Raw genomic sequence first — 17,215 nt, forward strand, 5'->3', positions numbered from 1 at the left:
GATACCATGTGACTTAAATAATAGGGCATTCAGGATGTCATGAACTGCAGGTGTAAAGACTCGAGAGAGGTTGCAGCTGCTTGCGACTTTCAAACAATTGCTGGTGTCCATCAGACATTGCTATCATTTCTAACATACATATGCTGGTCCTTGATTTCATCTAATAACAACAACAGTGGGTCAAAGATAAGCAGACTATTACCGTTATGACCTGAAACTTGACCTGAAAGATTAGAGGGAGCAATGTTAAATCCCATAATCCCCTTTTGGGCCAAGCAGTCAAATGAGGTCTGTGGCCTGATGGTGGAGGTTGCATATGATTAAGAAATAACACAATTTCCTTCATGGTGATCAAGCATGTAGATGGCAAAGAGGCAAAAAGAGGTGATTTTCATAATATGACAAACGGGGAGTTTTGATCATGAGGCAATTCCAAATTGTTGAAGATCTGTAAGAAACGATTGCAGCGCAGCTTGGCTAAGTTCGCACAAAAACAAATTAGATGGGGGTGAAAAAGGGTGGCAATCGTAACACCTTTCACTTCTCACCTTTGATATGTTCAAGTCAGAGGATTTTCCTGTTGCACGTGCATTAGGAAGCACCTCCGATGGGTTGTGGTGGGAAGGCATGAGTTGGGAGCTCTTCCAAGTCTTCAGGCTGAGTTTAGGTCTGATGATTACCCTTAATTAAAAAAAAAAAAGGTTGCAGGAACGTTTTCATGAGTTATCAATAGCTGCCATTACGAACACACCGAGAAAGAGGGGAGTGATGACTTCAACAAGTCTGAGGTCCAAATGCAGCTTGTGCAACATCATGGGCTTTTTTCTTACGGTTTCCATCCATTTTCTAAAGTGTTGCCAATTAGGGATGATGGTGACACTGATTGACTGGCACTGATGACTGGCACTGATTACCGCTCACTTGAAGTGAGAGGCGGGGAAGACTCCAGACTGGTCGTCAGTCAAACCCTGATTATATTTATGACCCATATTGTATGACCGTTTTAAACATTTTTTTTTTAAAGCATCTGGACAAATGAACACGACTGAGCAAAACGGAGTACTGGAAAATGAGAAAACAAGTTCTGGAAACAGGTCAGGACAAAGGTTTTCTTCCAGATAGTTGCAAATTCATATCGACAAATTAATTAATACATTACAGTGTCAAGATCGAGCAAAAACCACAGATGATACCATCAAGGTGCATTTTTCTATTCATCTTCACCTTCAATTGACTGAGGCAAGTGCTGTCCTGTTTCTAATCACATCCCCTGCAGCAGCAAATATTTCCAAACTCCTGGGAAGGAGAAAAAAAAAAGTGCAAAAATGAACTGAGGAGTGGAGAAAACTGACAATCGTGTCACAGACTCAGTGTTGGCACTCCACTGAGTGTCAGAAAATCTCATGCTCTGCACCGTGCAAAATAATTACTATTTTCATGCCCATGCTCGTTTCCAGTTATCGTTTAAACCACAATCCGTGGCAGCCTGAGATTAAATCTTTACAGTAACACTAATGAAGAAGCCAATGATAAAAATAGAAAGTCGCACCCGTGGATGGAGCGTGGACTTTGTGGATGTTTCTCAATGAGGATATACAATATATATATATATATATATATATATATATATATATATATATATATATTAATGAGAGCCAGTCAAAAACATGGAATACTGCTTTGAAAATGTACCAGCTCTCTTTATTATTATCACTGTATGAAGCATGTTACAATGATATATGGGGTTGTTTTTCACAGGATGATTCACAGCAAACAAAAGAGCATCATTTAAAGAAAATAAAAATCAGAAAGAAAGAGTTTTTAAAAAAAAATAATGATTAAAAAAAAAAGGGCACACACCACCCCGCATGACAGTGTCATGTAGCAACAATTGGGGAAGACAACCACCGTATGCCTTTCAAAGCATCACTTCGGTTGAATCATCCAAGTTCCACCAAGATCAGCACTAGTGCGTTATTGTGTTTCATTTAATGTCTGTAAGGTTGGGACCAATATTGGATCTTCAATCCGCCGGAAAATAGCACAAAAGTTCTTCCCTCCGTTGCGCTGTACTTTCTTTCCCTCCTCTGTGCACACACCCAGTCGAGAAATGATGACATCATCAACCTGCAGAAACCAATGATTTGGATGAGACAGACACACACCTGTGCATTGTGCATTAAATAAACCTTCAAATGAGATAACACCACGCACCCATGTTTGTTCGCAAATGTTGACTGAAATGAGAGCCGAAAGTTGAGCATTTAACGTTGCCTCTACAAATTATATACGCCATTGTAGAGACGAGGCAGGAACTGAATCATAAATGTCCATTTTAAATAACTGATTGGTGACATCTCATACAGTCTATTGAACGTGACAGGCAACTCCTTTTTGGGTTGACCACTGCCACTAGAATAGGACCGCCAGAGCACCGAGCTGTAGGTGAACTATAAGCTAGTGTTGCGTTCAGGAAACTCAGAGCTGCGGCATAGGCCCATACTGCATTTTTACCTGTCGTATCTTGAAATCTCTTTCGTAACTAGAGGCAATATTTTCCTGTTGAGGGGTTTCGTAACTTCAAAATGTCGTATGAAGAGACGTTTGTAAGTAGAGGTATGTAAGAAGTTTGTAAGTACCGGTATCTTATATTTTCAATATACAGGTATTTTGTACATACTATTTTCCGAGAATGTTTCGACAATGGCAACATTAGTCAGATGCCGCCTTTGCATGTCAGTCATTAGTGGATAAATGAGTGGAAGAACAGTGGGAGATGGAAAATACCTCCTGATTTTAAGTCAAGTAGCGGCATGGTTGCGGAGCCTAAAACTCTCAACTGCCGACGTGCATTGAACGGAGTGTCTCAATTTGAAAGGCCGAACTACAATAAAATTTAAATATTTACTCAAATTCTCACTTGCAAAGTTAAACCCTTCAAAGAAAACTGGAACACAGCGAGAAAAAAAAGTGTGACCTCTGTGGAGCAGACAGAAAACAAATACAGTTGTGTGCGAGCTGCAAACACAGAGTGGGACCCCCGCCCCCCCAAATAAAAAAGGCTCCACGTACGTACCAGCTCTTCATCGGGGACCCGTTTAAACAACGGATGTTCCTTGAAGTGCTTCACCATCCAAAGGTGGACCTCCTCCACGTCTGTGATGGTGTAAACAAGACCCTAAGGAGAGATGCAGAACGGCCAATAAAATAAAAAGGCAAGCTAACAACTTTGTTGTGAGCATGGATCAATATAGTTTCCAATCGCCATTTACAAACTGCATTTTACCTTATCTGTGTTTCATGATGAGAAAGACTGAGAAGACGGTAAATATATATATATATATTTTATATTTGGTGGTGTACAACTTGCTACAGATCCAAAATGAAGGTTATGCAACCCTGACAGACCACAAAGAGGTCTGTGGTCCAAGCGAGAGCCATTCCACTTATTAAACGTTGAGTGCAAATTGCGTCTGAAGGTTTCATCATATGTGCAGAGCAACGATCGATGGCAGGGTGATAAAAATAACCTACAGACAACACAGAGGTTAATCCCCTAATGTCACTGTAGTTTACACTGGAGACTGCACAGATAGCTTTACTAGAACAAGGACTTCTTAGAAAACTCAGTCATGGCACACATTACCACACCGCACTGCACTTTAGCTCACTTTTATTCCCCCCCACTCCTGCTGGAAAGCTGAGACTGAAAAAAATTAATAAAAAAATGGACACACTTTATCTGTCTTTCATTAACTATAATTCGTGTTTTGGCGGGAGAACTGTATTTGTATTTAAGTGGCTTTTGACTCAGCATGACACTGTATTTCGTTTTAGTGTTTTGAGCCGGGATAGGCTCCAGCACCCCCCGCGATCCTAGTGAGGATCAAGCGGCTCGGAAGATGAATGAATGAATGAATGAATGAATGAATGAATGAATGAATGAATGAATGAATGTTTTGAGCCGTTGACTGCTTTTACGTTCTTCATTTATTGTTTCAACCCTCTATTTTATATGTATTTTTTCCCCACTTTGTATAGATTGTGAAATGTAAGTAGACTTCTATAACAGCCATCCCACCACACCAACACAAATATGTCTGGGCGCCAAAAGAGAAGGTCCTGGCGGACCTTTTGTACACGCACACATGCACACACACACACACACACACAAACCCATTCATGATAAAGGAAAAAAAATAGAAAACTAATTCGGCACAAGGCACCTTCTTATGCGTATCAACGTGTGCCACCTTCGAAATTGCAGAAGTGCGACAATGGCCTTCCAACTCCCAGAGTTTGAGCCCCCAATCAAGATACAGATATTTGACTTCACAGTGGATCCAGACATATTTAATAGTATTTTTATTACCGTACTTTAAGATAATGGGCTTTATATGTGACATCACACAACCAAACCCCAATACAAGTTAACGGGTTTCCTGCACGCACAGGAATAATAAGGGTAAAAAAATGTTTTAAAAATGGGCTGATGACATGATGCTTTGAACTTGTTCGGACAAAAACGTAACGTTAATCATGTGCATTATTTATCTACATATGATGTATATGATCAGGGTTGGGAGGAAAAACAAAACAATCTTTAGGATAATTGATTCCAAAAAGATTCTTTCAGGATATATCGCGTTATATGGGATACGGTTTGATATGTGCCGAAACATCACATATGGTCATTTTTGTTAACTCTTAAAGAAATCTGGTGTAGAACAGAAGACACTGTCAACGTTTCTATCGGTGCTGTGTTCCGGTTTCCTGCCATAGGGTCGGAGGGATAGCTAGCTAGTTAAAACCATGCGCTAGCGGTAGAAATGACACCGTGGGGGGTGGAAAGTCACTCATGCTGGTCTTTTAACTAGCGGTATGTTGACAGGGCAGCTCAAGTTATTCTATAGTGGCAGAGAGGTGGACGTCCGGGTGTGCACTGAGCCCCCTTTGTTCCACGCCCCCAAAATCCGGAAAAATGAAAGGGCGAAAAACTATTTTGGTCTCTCTCTCTCCACAACTGTACGTAGCTCTCAGTCTATGCAGCAATTATCATCAAACGTCGGACCTCCACCTCTTTTGTGGAAACTGTAATAATATTGCTTCACACAAATGTTCCATGACTGTGCTTCGATTTGTGTTGTACATACCCCGACTCTCAGTGTGTAGGCATACTCTGCTAACAACGTGGGACTGATGATCCTCCATTTGTGTTTGGTCTTCTTAAAATGAGGGTCCGGGAAAAGGAAGAACATCTTACTAAGCTGAAAAGAAAGAAAAATGCTCGGAGATTGAACTTTGAATCACTCTGACACACACAATCACCCACTTTCATATTATACAATGTAACCTTTTCATCATGGCAGCCATAAGACTCTGCAGTTGGGTGTTAACCACAGCTGGAATTTCCCTTTATAGTGGCCTATACTCACGTGAAATGCACAGACTGTTGATATTAGTCTGCCAGATCCATTCAATAAAATTTAAAAAATAAAAATAAAATTCCCCCATATATCGAAAAATGATTCATGTCAGGTCTGTACAGAAAGATGTGAAGTTAATCACCGGGGACTGCAGCAGCCTCAGGGGGGCTCAGTGCTGGCGGAAGATAAAAAATCCAAAACATTGTGTTCTTTTTCCAAGTTACAAAACAAAGGAAAAGACAGACAAGTGTTGTTAGGCCTTCATTAAGGCTAGGCAGGCGGCCCGGTAGTCCAGTGGTTAGCACGTCGGCTTCACAGTGCAGAGGTACCGGGTTCGATTCCAGCTCCGGCCTCCATGTGTGGAGTTTGCATGTTCTCCCCGGGCTTGTGTGGGTTTTCTCCGGGTGCTCCGGTTTCCTCCCACATTCCAAAAACATGCATGGCAGGCTGATTGGACGCTCTGAATTGTCCCTAGGTGTGAGTGTGGGCGTGGATGGTTGTTCGTCTCTGTGTGCCCTGCGATTGGCTGGCAACTGATTCAGGGTGTCCCCCGCCTACTGCCCGAAGACGGCTGGGATAGGCTCCAGCACCCCCGCGACCCTAATGAGGGTCAAGCGGCTCGGAAGATGAATGAATGAATGAATGAATGAATGAATGAATGAATAATCAAAATGAGTAATTTTGGTTTTATTTAGTTCTGTAATCGATGCAATTTTGTTATTTTGAACTTTCTCTTATTTTTGTAAATGTATGACAGTTGGAAAAAAATTCAACTTAAAACATGGGCTAGTACATGTACATGTTGAACGTGTTATAATCAATGTCTTTTATAATGGAGACAGTCTACCGAATTTTAATGTCAACCCTAAAATGAATTGTGTACGACTTTATAGAGTTTGCACTGAATATGCATCACGTCTATACGTCAACATGTCAAACTCATGCCTTGTGACACTAATGTAAATAATCAGCCCCTATACGTGCCCTTGAGAGTTGCGCTCCAGTCACGGACCAGCAGGGCAAACAAACATACCGGTAATTGATCACGTTGCGGTTACAATACATTTTAAAGGTTAAAAGTTGCTCTTGATTATGCTGAACCGTCGCTATGTTCAAATCTGCTTCACCGGGATTGAATAATGGGGCTTGTTATATAAACATAGCATATATGACATCATAGTAACCTTGGCAATAGACCATCAAATGCTTTAAATCGGGTCGCTAAGAATTCCATACATAGTGCAACAAGAATGGGACAGATGGTTACTAGTAATATTATGCGCACACACACACACACACACACACACACACACACACACACACATATATATATATATGTGACAGGAATGTAACTATTTTTTGTTCGACAGATGACTATTGTTATCTTGGTAGCACCATCAGCATTCATTTACGCTTATTAATAGGACTACAGGCTTTTGTATTGAAACTCTTGGTAGGATAGGGTGGGTGATGTCAGCAGCAAGTAGAAACACAAATGTCACATTTAGGACTGACTTGTACATTTGTAGTATGATGCAGATGTAATGGCACTTTGACAAAAGTCTGGTACCTTCACCCACCACAGTTGATACAGAAGGAAACAAAAGTAAGCCCTTTAGTTAGTGACAAACCACATGAGCAGACTAGGAAACGTTCAGGCACAAAAGTGAAGAAACCGACTACATATTTCAAATGACATTGTTAATATTTTCGGGGGAATTTTTGTTTGCCTATTGAAGAGCCTTTAGTGCACGAATTATGATAACCTGCATCAATAAAAGCAGTTAAATGGATTGCAGGTAAATCCTACCTGTCCCTTCTTGAAGAAATTGGGAAGATACTTCATGGCGTTGCTGCGAAGGCAAGCAATGTTCTGGTAGCTTCCTGGATTGACCTCACGCAATGACTTGATACGATCCTTGACAAAATCGGACACTTTGACCCGGATCTCCAGGCCCAGCATGAGTTTGTCTGGAAAGAGTGGAGATAACTCCACTGAGAGAGGATGCATGAGCTATAAATTAAATCTCCAAAGGTCGACAGAGAAGAAATCTAAATGGCGCAAGTACCTAAAAGTCCCCCGTATCCACACCCAATGTCTGCAAACTCAACTTGTGGAGTTCCTTCCCCAGGCTGCTCCTCAGTAAAGAATTGTGGATACAGCGTGTGCCAGTCCATCTCCTCTGGACACACAGGACTGACAAAACAAGAATGAAAGCAATGATTTAGTTCCGATGAACACGTACGGAAAGAGTTCAAATTAAAATGTGAGTGGTAAACAAGAATACGGTTCCGTGAAAGACACGGAGAATGTATTCAGAAATAGATGAATAAATACTAATTACGTCACTCACTAGTCAAACGAATGATGCGCCATCGGGTTAGAATGTGCTCGCTGTCTGTAGTAACGCTTTTGCGGCATTGACGAACTCATCTTGGCATCAACAAAGATGTTCCTCCCGATAGCAGCCAAGTTGCTCTTTTATTCGCTTCTTCTAAATCACGTACTCACTTAAAATGCCAACTCTCGTGTCACGTTTGCGGCGGCATACTTTCCACAAACACGTGTCGCACATCTGACGTCATCTTTAAGCGACCAGTATTTTTCTGTTCAGAGGACTCCACGCTTTTTAGTAAAAACAATACTCATACAACTGCTAGTGAAAATAATACGAATAACAATAATAATAATAATAATTGGATGATATATGGCTCGATAATAAATACTATACAGTATATACAAAATTGGTTACGGTATGCCAACTAAAAATAAAAGGTATTTATTATAAAGAAGTATGGAGCCGTTCCGACTGAAAAAATACAATAGACGACCCCGCTATTCACAGGTAGGAAACGGGCTGGCCTATGAATAGCAAAAATGCTCGTATAATTGATGGCTATTGAAATGCAGTTTTTTTTACAAACCCCCAGAGTTCATCAAAAAAGGCAGATGGAACTTTTAGTATACGTTTACCATCGAACAAACGTGGCCAAACGTGTTTTTCTCTCGCAGATCAGGTTTTTAGAACACAAAAACGAGTACTAATACTAATATGTAATTGAGTAAATTGATGAAAGATTCGGTTCAGCAACAGGTGGAATTTTTTGCTTAAGTGTCATTGCAATAAATTACAACAAATGTATAAAATCTGTATTGTGCAAGATTTCATGAGTCAAATTTAAAAACTAAATGTCATTATCAGACTTGGACACATTTGCAGGGTTCGGAGTAAAAGGGCTATTTATTTGAAGATCAGCGGCTGAAAACTCAGTAGGCGAGAGAGAGAGAGATCAGCATTTTTCTGCCATTCAATGTACTTATTTTACTCTACAACTATCTAGATTTGCCCAACAAGCCGGTCATATATATCCTTTGTTTAATGGCCAAACGTACAAATAGTTTTGTACACTTCATATTTTTGTTGTTTGTTTAAACGTACAAATAGTTTTGTACACTTCATATTTTTGTTGTTTGTTTATCTTGTGCAAGTAGTGCGTGGGTATCGAGTACCAGCCATAAGTTAATAAACGACACAACACAGTATTTTATATATTTATACCTTGTTTACCTCCACGGATTCAAAAACATTACAATTTGAGCAAAAATGAGGCCAGTGTATTAAAGCATTGTTTTATTTGGATTTTTAAAATCTGATCCACTTAGCTCTGCAAGTTTAAATGTCTCGGTGGATACAAATGCAGTACAAATACACACAACAGTATTTCTACAAAAGGTGTGTCAATTCTTCAGAAAGCAGCTGAACAACAATGATGGGTGCAAGCAGTAAGAAAAAAAAGATAACAGTACAACTTTATGTTAGTCATGACAATAAATAAGATATAGCACAACCTTAAAAATGTACTTTTATTCAACAATTGTCATTTTATTCAACAAATGTTCATTTTTCTTTTTTTTTAGAGACTCCGATGTAACCAATCCAAGATCCATTCACTCACTGGCCACATAAACAAAATTGTGCTTGTGTGCATTCAACCTGACTAAAAGTTAATGGCAGTGTTGCCTGCAACACCAGAGTTCATTTGTTTGGTTCTGACCGTGCTATACAGTGGTCACCCTCATGACAACCTCATTGTTGATGGTAAGGTTGTTGGGCCTTAGCCTGTTCAGGATATTCAAAATCGTATTGCCGATATAGAGAGTAATGCAAGACCTTGAACGTCCCCTCGGCTCCTGCCCGTTATCGGGGAGTTCCGCAGTGGTACTTTCCTCACCACCAGCGCTTTTCCTGCTGGCATCTTTCATTTTCTCATAATTGAGCACTTTCCACTTCTGATTCATTGTATGCCAGCGCTTTATAATCCGGTAAACAGATGGTCCTTCTTGGATTAGAAGTCCTATGCATATAGAACAAAGGGTAGGGGTGCAACAAAGAGGGTTAATACGATTTATTGGATGGGAATCAGGAACTACTTCAAAAGGAACAGTGAAAAAGTGCGAGTTCAGTTAAGTGCAGGAAATGTGGTGTTCAAAGTGTTAAATTTTAATATAAAGACATAAATCAAGGATTCACAAAGATGCAAATTAAAGAGTTGATTTCCCTGGTGCAATGTGATCTATCTAGTGAAAGAAATGTAAAATTGTTGCAACATCCTGAGGCCATTGGATCAGTTATTGTGAATAAATACTTAGAAAAGTGGTATTTTATTCAAGTCAAATATTTGTTCAAATGTGCATGAATGTGTGATAAGAGTTTTAGCATTTCTTTTTAATATCAAATGAAAAGGCGCATTTTACCAAAAAAAAAGAATTAAAGGGGAAGTCAACCCCTAAATTGTCTAATAATACTGTATGTGCTATGCAGCCCCAGTAGTCTTAACACAATATTCAAATTAATATTGCATTTGTGGAAGCATTTTGGAAAATGTTGCATGACAGTATCTGTTGTGTCGTACCTATACAAACGAAGTCCATGAAGACGTACATGCCGTATAATATCTGAAAGATATAATCCTGACGCTGGAATTCGGCAAAGGGGCTGACAATTGACCACATAAGCCAACCCAAACTAGCTATGAGGAACAGAGCGCCCAGGATGACGGCTGTAATCTGTACCTTTTCAATTAAGTTCAGAGAGATGGGTTGCCACTGCAGAAACAGACAAGACACATGTAAAGGGGTCATTATCACCATAAAGTGCTTGTAGTGTAACTCAAGTCATCATGAAATTGTACAATCCTGACATCTTGTTACAAGTGGCCAAATAGCTGCGTACACAACAGTACAATAAAAAGTCTCTTTCTCTTGATTTCATACTTCTTTACAAGACTATTTTAAATCCCAGATATATTTGTGAAACAGTTGTCATGTTGCTAAGTTTAGGCCCACCATGTGCTCTATAACATGAGCCAACAATGTCCACTGTCCGCAAGCTCACATATTTGCTGTTTGTATGTAGTTTACTTGCTGTTTCAAAAATTGGGAGGTGATTTCGAAGGCACCCTCTGGTGATACTGGCTCAAAGACTCAAAACTTGTCATTCAGTCCTGAGTCACAAGTCTTTTAAATATTTATGTCAAAAAATGGTTCAGGTCTGCTATTTTGATGTGAAAATCCTTCCTGCATGTACAATATTTTAATTGAACTACAAGTTCTATTTGTTCTGTGGCCGCACTCCAACTCAAAACACTTTCACAGTATCTCAAATATTTCCCCATTGATATTAATAGAAATGCATAATCCATTACACCCTCTAGCCAAAACACATTTGTGTTTGTGCTCTTAAGAAAATAACTTGTCGTTTTGTGACTTGTACAGTAATCACATAATAAAATGGAAATTATTCATTTTTTTTAATGCTGCATTATTAATGTCCTGCTCCTTTCGTGTGGCCCCTTTGGGCACTGTTGATCTGTTGAATACACTACATCATGAGTTAAAGAAGCGCCATTTCACAACTACTATATGAGATTGAGTTCATAATGTTTTTATTGTCACTTTTTTGTACAGGATAACAAACGTATACTGATGAGTTGTCTTCCTTTGTTGCTTCACCGTTGTGTTCAAATATCCATTGATTGAAAGGCTTTAACACAGCAACTCAAAACCAATCGCTAGCATGTTTTTTATTGAACGTTTGCATTGAACAGGCCGGCCCATGACAGTTGTGTGGTTGTTTTACATACACTGTGTATTGTTTAGTTTGACAGTAAACTTCAACTGGGAGTGGCACTAAACCGTTTGAAGTCTCTAGCGCAGTGGTCACCAACTCCCTGTTTTGGACGGTTCCCCCCTCCAACACAACTGATTCAAATGATAAGGATTGTTATCAGGCTTCTGCAGTGTGCTGATGAGTTGATCATTTGAACCAGGTGTGTTGGAGGAGGGAAACATCTAAAACACGCAGGATAGGGGCCCTCGAGGACCTGGTGTCTAAGTAAAAGCAAAAAATAAATAAAAAATACCTGAACCAGTACGCTAAATTTGAGATCTGAAAATATTGTTTACAACGTTTTGTGATATGGGCTGGGCCCACATGGAGTCAAGCAGCTGCTTTATTAAAAGTCGTAGACAACATAAAATGTAATGAAGTGCACTTACACTAAATGACAAGAGTATTGAGATACTTATCAAGTATAAAACCATACCAAAATCTAGTGCCACCGCTTTTGCTTAATACATTTTTGCACGTTTTGAATGTTTAGATGCTAGCTCAAAATCTAAGCAGTCCAAGTGTCACATGTCACAGTTCAGCTGTACAATGTCGACCAGTTAACACAAATATTCTAAAGCGGATGCATTGATTTGCATTATTGATCTGGTCGTGATATAGTGGCAAGCTATGTAAATAATGTGACACAAGAGAACAAACAGTGGAGGACGTTCGTTCATGCAGAAATACTTTCAACCCATAAACGACAAATCCACCTTTCAGCTTCTGTATACATGCAGCAGGTACCCCCAACAAAAGGATGCAAGGAAAGAAATTGCACTTTTCACAACTTCAGGAGAGTATACTACATAAACCACTTAATTTTGCAAATAAAATCACTGTATATCACATCAGTGATGTCTGTGATTCTGTGGAGACCCTGCCTTGATATCTTTTATCAACCAACAGGCCACCATGTTGACCAAACAAAAGGTTGGCGACATTATGATACCTGCAGTGGGTTCTTGGTGCAAACGGAAAAGACTTGGTACTTGAAGCGACAGAGCTCACAGTTCCAGGAGCCTGTTTCCCCGATCCAGCGAACAAGGCAAGACTGGTGAGAGAAGCGAACAGAGCCGTCACAGCGGCAGGGGCTCAACAGCTCTCCCTGCAGAACACAAAGAGGACCTACATGAAGTCAGAGATCATCCATTTGATGTGCTAAAGTCACCGGGAAAGTGAATATTTCCTTTAAAATCGATAGTATACTACTGGCCCTTTAAATGGTTACGCTAAAATAATCACATGAATGACCTTCACACATATTTTATTCCTTTTTTTTACTCACTCTTTTTTACATGCATCTCCTTACACACAATTCATCTGATTTACATCATTCCAGTTTCAACATAATCCCCAAATTCCCACCAAGGGGTGCAGTATTTTTCTCATTTCAGAATATTCACTTTTTTTTTTAAATCTACATTTTACACCCCAACATTCCCCATTCATTCCCAATTAGGCGAGTTTCCATCAACGATTGTTTATCATTCATTCCAATATTACATTCAACGATTACATTTTCACTGTTCCCATTTAGGATTTCAATCATTCAGCTAATTCGGTTCACCTTTGGAGCAAATTTCAACTTGAAAGAAATTCCCACAGACCAAAAATTCAAACAAAATAAATTACCATTGCAACATCCAAATTATGTTCAACAATGCAAAATCTACACACCCCACAAAAAATGCCATTCATTTCCAATGACACATTTGAAAAGGCATTCATTCCATTCAATATAATTTCACAACATTCTACATTTTCAATCATTCCATATTTTTTCACTTCCAATCCACATCATTCAAAATCTGTAGACGATTCAATATTCATTCTTTACACACCATTTCACCAGAAATTGCAAGTCTAGTATTTATTGTTTGCCCTATAAAGTAACAAAATGCAGCATATTGATCTGTGTTCCTTTCAGATTAGGTTGAAACGCGTCTTTCCAAGGGGGAAAGACAACGTTGCTGTTATTTGATTTTGCTTGAACTATATTAGTCGAGGGTGAATATTCCTTCTGTGACAAGTCAGCTGGGATAGGCAACAGCACACCCGCGACCCTAATGACTGAGCAATCCTGTATAGAAAGGCGATGGACGAATGTAAATCAGGATGCCCCGTGGCACCATGCTGCCTCCCACAGGTCAGTCTTGTTAGCACATGCGACAGTTATTTCCGCTTCATGTGTTTGGATCTAAACTTTGAAAAATCATACGCTTGACAGAACAGCTCTGGTGCATCCTATTTTATTACAGCTATAGGGTGAACCAGGCATTGTTGTGTATAACCTGCTTTCACTGATTTGTCGCCCAATAGTCACCAATTGTGAGAATTTCTCCCCTTCAGTCACTCCAAAGCTTCCTGTTTTGAGGAGATGCATAAAGGTATTGTGGTCCATTCAGTATTCGACATAACTTTGTAAATGGAGTCTGTTAAACAGTCAAACATAGACTACACTAACTCCAATAAAACACATTGAAATATACCTTGTCTGGGCCTAGGAAGCAGATCCGGCACTGCGGAGTGCGCATTCCACTTTCTGCGAGACTGATGAAGGATGTAGCGTCCTCCTGCAGGTGTTTAGCTTCATCGCCCGGCGCCTGGTGATTCTTCTCCTCCACGTCATCCTGTTCTGCCAGACGAGGGTGGGCGAGCGGCGGCCACGAACAACCTCCGATAAGCCCCGTCATGCTGGAGCCGGTATCGGTCCTCTGCTCCTGCTTGATTCGGAGCACAACTCTATTAGTTACTTATCATTCTTTTTGCGGTTACGCTAGTCCAATTAGCTCGGTCTGTCTCGACTTCGGCTGGCAGGTCAGCGAGAAGCTGTGGAGCCCTTTATGGATAAATGTATTCGCTTTTTAAGTAAATGTGTATGTTTTTTTTCTATTATGAAAATAAATCCACTACATCTACAAATTAGCTTATGTTTCTGAGCAGCAAGTGGAAAGACTGTATTTTGTTTCGCATCCATCTAGCCAACACTGTACTGCCTCCTCTTCGTCAGAATGAGTGTAAGTATGATTATAAGCTTTTACAAACTCTCTTGAGAGATCGTCCCGGCGCCACTAATCGTAATAGGGAAAGCTGTAGTCAAAACTTGAGCAACTTTTAATGGCCTCCGCTTTTCCGCGGCGCTGTAATCGTGACGATTGCAAACCTCACAGATTAGTGACACAGATGACGTGTGTGTTCGTCTACTTTTTGTCGTTATTTATGACGGTCACGTAATTGGATATGCAAGCAGACGCAAGATAGACGTCATGTTTCATTGATTTTGTTGTTTCCAACATGTGGGATTGTGCTTTTGTTTTATGTGGGGTGATGTGCATTGAATGTAAAACTACAGACACGTTTTAAAAATGGCGTTTGTTTTTTAAGGGGGCGGGGGTATAAAAACAAAGATTAATACTTTCAATGTACAACGTTGTGTGAACTAAAACTTGATTGAAAAACAGTCTGAAATATTTCAGGGGGCGAACACAGTCCACCATTTGAATTCAGGTGACATTTTAACACTAAACTGCTTGCCATTGGGCACACAGACAAAAAAATCCCACTTACAATCGCACTTATGAACAATCTGCATGTTTTTTAACATAGCTGAAAACCGAAGTTCCTGAAAAAAACTTAACATGCAAACTCCAAAGTTCCAAAGGAGATTCAAAACCAAATCTCCTGAATGTAAACCATCCATCCATCCATTTTGAACACTTGTGGTACACTCGCCTGACTTGTGTGCGGGGAGCATGAGGTCATTTCCCATTCAGTCATGGTGTGGATGGGTGTTTGTCTCTCCGTGTGCCCTGCAACTGACTGATGACCATTTCAGGGAGGGAATCTTCCTTTCACCTGAAGTCAGCTGGCATAGGCTCCAGCAACTCTCTGTGACCCTCTTCACATATATCTGCCAGAACCCACAATGCAAAGCGATGTACAGAACTTATTCGTAAGAATTGCCTTTCCTTACCGATCCTGTCGAGGACACTGAAGTTTTTCCGATATGCCTGGCCAATTGGCAGTTACTGTGTACTATCAGAAAATATGCTTTATTCTTTATGAAGTGATTCATCACAGAGCTTTTGACACCTCACATGATGTCATTGAACACAGACATTACATCTGCATGACTTATGTTCTTTGTACTCTATTAATACAAAAATACTCACTACAAAACCCACTGAGTTTGTCAAATGGAAAGTAATTGCAATGATTCATTTAAGTTGACAGTACCTGAAACATCTTATTATAGAATGTTTTATTTGACTACAAATAACTCAAATATTAATTTTGTTATACGTAACTAGTGAATGAATTGCTTAATGACTATTATTTATAATTAGAGATTGAGATGGGCTGTCGTTTGTATATCGCTATTTAAAAAAAACTCAAGTCTAGATGCACAACGCTGACAAAAAAATGTAGTGCTAGTAAAATAACAAAAGGGCTTTGTCAATATATTAGTTTCAGCGGTAGCTTTTATTCAACAAAGATGTAAATAGCTTTGGCCAATTTGGAGTTATGGCGCCCCTTGGAGGGCCGTTATGACAGTGAAACCACAAAATTATTACTTGTACACAACAAATTAATAGATTACTAGTTTTGAAATCATTCTTCCGTACCGCTTGATCCTCACAAGGGTTCCTGGGGTGCTGGAGCCTATCCCAGCTGACTTCGGGCAGTAGGCGGGGGACACGGTTGCCAGCCAATCGCAATTTGAAAAATTTTCTATCTCCTCACTTTCGTCTATTTTCTAAGTCCCCCTCCGGGCGGTCGACGGCAGTTGGGAAGGCCGCCCGAGAGGCGCTCCGGGCGGGGTAGGCCGGGCGAAACGCCGGCCTGTGACGGCGGAGCTCCGCACTTTCAGTCAAGTCAATTATAATAGTTTGTTCAATTATTATTCGAGTGTAAAAAGGGTAACAAAATTATTGTGAAATCGCAACTTTTTTATTACACTTGACAATTTGACATTTCAGTACACATTTTAGCAAATTGGCACCCATGATTTGTTTTCGCGGGACACATAAAATGACCTGGCGGGCCATATCCGGGCCCGGGGCCTTAAGTTTGACGTCTGTGAACTATAACAATCAAATGTTCTATCCTTAAAACATTCATTCATTCTCCGATCCGCTTTATCCTCACAAGGGTTCCTGGGGTGCTGGAGCCTATCCCAGCTGACTTCGGGCAGTAGGCAGGGGACTCCCTGAAGCGGTTGCCAGCCAATCGCAGGGCACACAGAGACGAACAACCATCCACGCTCACACTCACACCTAGGGACAATTTGGAGTGTTCAATCAGTCTGCTATGCATGTTTTTGGAATGTGGTAAGAAACCGGAGTACCAGGAGAAAACCCACGCAGGCCCGGGGAGAACATGCAAACTCCACACAGGGAGGCCGGAGCTGGCATTGAACCCGGTACCTCTGCACTGTGAGGTCGACGCGCTAACCACTGGAGCACCGGGCTGCCATACTTTAAACAGATACAATACAATACAATACATGCTGATTTATATAGATGTGAAAATGTCTGTTTAAATGTGAATAGTTAAGCTGTGAATAGTAAAATGCCCCCTAGAAGTGGAATGGCCAGAGAATATTCAGGGGTGTTC

The 17,215-nt window shown here is 40.3% G+C and overlaps 2 protein-coding genes across 8 annotated transcripts; both read right to left on the minus strand.

Moving 5' to 3' along the window:
* Positions 1–1,679: 1,679 nt before the first annotated feature.
* Positions 1,680–8,007, minus strand: mettl1 (methyltransferase 1, tRNA methylguanosine). Of its 3 annotated transcripts, none has more exons than XM_052075599.1 (6): positions 7,939–8,007; positions 7,496–7,623; positions 7,237–7,421; positions 5,154–5,267; positions 3,077–3,178; positions 1,680–2,127 (listed from the first exon to the last, which is right to left on the minus strand). In XM_052075599.1, exons 2-6 carry the CDS (start codon positions 7,602–7,604, stop codon positions 1,975–1,977), a joined length of 663 nt encoding a protein of 220 aa, XP_051931559.1. In that variant the 5' UTR covers positions 7,605–7,623; positions 7,939–8,007; the 3' UTR covers positions 1,680–1,974. The 3 variants fall into 3 exon arrangements, with proteins under 3 accessions (XP_051931559.1, XP_051931558.1, XP_051931557.1); XM_052075598.1 differs by having other exon boundaries at positions 7,237–7,397; positions 7,781–8,007; XM_052075597.1 differs by having other exon boundaries at positions 7,781–8,007.
* Positions 8,008–9,486: 1,479 nt separating this feature from the next.
* Positions 9,487–15,689, minus strand: LOC127607381 (E3 ubiquitin-protein ligase MARCHF9-like). Of its 5 annotated transcripts, none has more exons than XM_052075617.1 (5): positions 15,573–15,689; positions 14,089–14,319; positions 12,549–12,704; positions 10,341–10,533; positions 9,487–9,782 (listed from the first exon to the last, which is right to left on the minus strand). In XM_052075617.1, the coding sequence occupies exons 1-5, from the start codon at positions 15,672–15,674 to the stop codon at positions 9,487–9,489; spliced, it is 978 nt and encodes a 325-aa protein (XP_051931577.1). In that variant the 5' UTR covers positions 15,675–15,689. The 5 variants fall into 5 exon arrangements, with proteins under 5 accessions (XP_051931577.1, XP_051931576.1, XP_051931580.1 ...); XM_052075616.1 differs by having other exon boundaries at positions 14,089–14,322; XM_052075620.1 differs by lacking the exon at positions 15,573–15,689 and adding an exon at positions 14,645–14,978.
* Positions 15,690–17,215: the final 1,526 nt, after the last annotated feature.

The sequence above is a fragment of the Hippocampus zosterae genome, chromosome 9 (assembly GCF_025434085.1).
Source record: "Hippocampus zosterae strain Florida chromosome 9, ASM2543408v3, whole genome shotgun sequence".
Classification (NCBI taxonomy): domain Eukaryota; kingdom Metazoa; phylum Chordata; class Actinopteri; order Syngnathiformes; family Syngnathidae; genus Hippocampus; species Hippocampus zosterae.